The 2,269-nt window shown below is 46.0% G+C and overlaps 1 protein-coding gene across 1 annotated transcript; it reads left to right on the top strand.

The window, feature by feature from the left end:
* Positions 1–423: 423 nt before the first annotated feature.
* On the top strand, positions 424–2,241 carry LOC110100077 (the record flags this gene model as incomplete). Its single annotated transcript, XM_020827469.2, has 1 exon — positions 424–2,241. A coding segment is annotated over exon 1 (1,818 nt), but the record flags the coding sequence as incomplete, so codon positions are not given.
* Positions 2,242–2,269: the final 28 nt, after the last annotated feature.

The raw sequence follows: 2,269 nt of genomic DNA, 5'->3' as shown, positions 1-2,269 counted from the left end.
TCATTGTAGTTTTAATTTGGCATGCATATCATTTAGTAGTTAAGACTTTTCACTGTTTTCTTCACTGATTTGCAAATTCCTGCACACATCTAATTAAGTTAGAACCTATTAACAGTTGTATCATGTGCTAACCTCTTATCTGTAAGGTTTCTAAGTGTTAGAACATTTTTTTCCTTGCTGTCACTTTGATGTCCACACTTCTACAGCCACTGTTAAGCTTCAGTTAGTAGACTTTTAGGCTTGGTGTAAGTGCTGTCCACTCACCCAACACTACCCAAACACTTAGACAACTTAGGCTTTTGTTGTAGGTTGATGTCCTTAACATTCCTGCTGCATCTTTGGGCCTTAGGAGCTTCACACCGTAGCGTCTAGGTGCTGTCCCACATCCCGACACTCTCACTAGCAACCTCTAACCTTTTCCCCATGGATCCGCAGCATCTCCAAGCTACCTTAGACCTTATTTTAGGACAATTGGGCACCATTACTCAACAAATTCACAACACCCAAACCGATCTAGCTGACTTTAGGCGTCACACAAGTGACCGACTAGATAACATCGAGCGTAACGGGAATCCTGCAATTTATACGCCATCAAGACCTCATTCACCTTATGGTGAAGACAACCGACCCGATCATGAACCCCATCGAGATCCCGGACGTTTTCACGACCATTACCAACGCAACCCTAGGCCACCTCAGGAGGCCATAGGGGACGACAACACTTGGAGAGACAACGACGCTCAATTACTGAAGAACATCAGGATTGACGCCCCGACCTACGACGGAACCCTTGACCCTCAAGTCTTCCTAGATTGGCTGAAGTCAATGGATAGTTATTTCAAATGGTACAACATCTCTGAGGCGAGGAAAGTGAGGTTCGCCGAGATGAAGCTCATTGGTCGAGCCAACCTGTACTGGACCAACTTAGAAAACATGCGCGAAGCTCGCGGTGAACACCCTATCAACGATTGGAGAACCATGAAGCAAGAACTTCGGAGAAAATACCTCCCACCTTCCTACTATCCCAAACTCCTAGATAAGTGGAATAGACTGACTCAAGGAAGCAAACCTGTTAAGGACTACATCTCTGCCTTCGACGATTTCTTGATTCGTTGCAACGGCGAGGAGTACGCCACCCCAACTCAAATCCTATCCATGTTTAGAGCTGGCCTTAGGGAAGATCTTAGAACCGAACTGTTTGCTAGAGGAATAAACACCTTAGAGGCCGCTTGCAGCCTGGTTCTTGACTTAGAAGAATCCAAGACTCACTCCCACAGTAGGCAGTTTGAGACCCGTCCTAACCCCTATCGAACTTCCACTAGCCATACCCAAAATCGATCCGCGAATTCGATAGGTAGTCGACCCACTGCCAGTTTGGCTCCACCCCGCCCAGAATCTAAAGGTAAAGCCCCCGAACGTGACGCACCCAAAACCAACTCGGGAACCAAATGTTATAGGTGTCATGGGTATGGGCACATTGCGTCCCAATGCTCCAGCCCATATAAGGTCACCATTATAGAAGAGGCTGATGAGGACGAGGATGAACCTGAGACTGACATAGTTCATCATGTTGATGAGGAAGAAGACTCCTTTACAGAAGAAGAACCTGTTACCCTTCAGGTTGTTAGGTGCGCTTTGTCTCAACCCAAGTTAAGCGACGATTGGCGTAGGACTTCCATTTTTCATACCTTTGTTAAGATTGGAGAAAAGAATTGCAAGGTTATCGTCGACAGTGGAAGTTGTATCAATGCAGTCTCTTCTGCTACGATTTCCAAGCTCAACCTCAAGATGACCCCTCACCCAATTCCGTATAGGGTTGCTTGGATAAATTCGACTACTATAGAAATTAAGGACCGTAGCCTCATTCCCATAGAGTTTGTGGGATATCAAGACAAGATTTGGTGTGATGTTTTGGCCATGGACGTAGGCCAAATTATCCTGGGTCGCCCCTGGCTTTTTGACAATGATGTTCATATCTATGGGAGGTCGAACACCTGCGTGTTCGAGCACAATGGAAAGAAAATTAAGTTAATGCCCTCCCAACCCAAACCCCCCAAGACAGAAACCAAGCCTACTCCTGCCAAACAAAGCAAAGGGCTACATCTCTTGACTGCTAAGGAAGTAGAAGATGAAATCTCCCAAGGAGCGCCTATGTATGCCCTAGTAGCTAGAGAAGTGGATGAGGATCAAAGAGAACAAATCCCCGAGGAAGTTAAACCCATTCTTGAGAATTTTGCTGATGTGTTCCCTGATGACTTACCTAACCAAC

The sequence above is a fragment of the Dendrobium catenatum genome, unplaced genomic scaffold (assembly GCF_001605985.2).
Source record: "Dendrobium catenatum unplaced genomic scaffold, ASM160598v2 original_scaffold_19303, whole genome shotgun sequence".
NCBI classification, from domain to species: domain Eukaryota; kingdom Viridiplantae; phylum Streptophyta; class Magnoliopsida; order Asparagales; family Orchidaceae; genus Dendrobium; species Dendrobium catenatum.
Note: the sequence above shows the minus strand (reverse complement) of the source record. Positions and strands in the feature narration are given on the sequence as shown.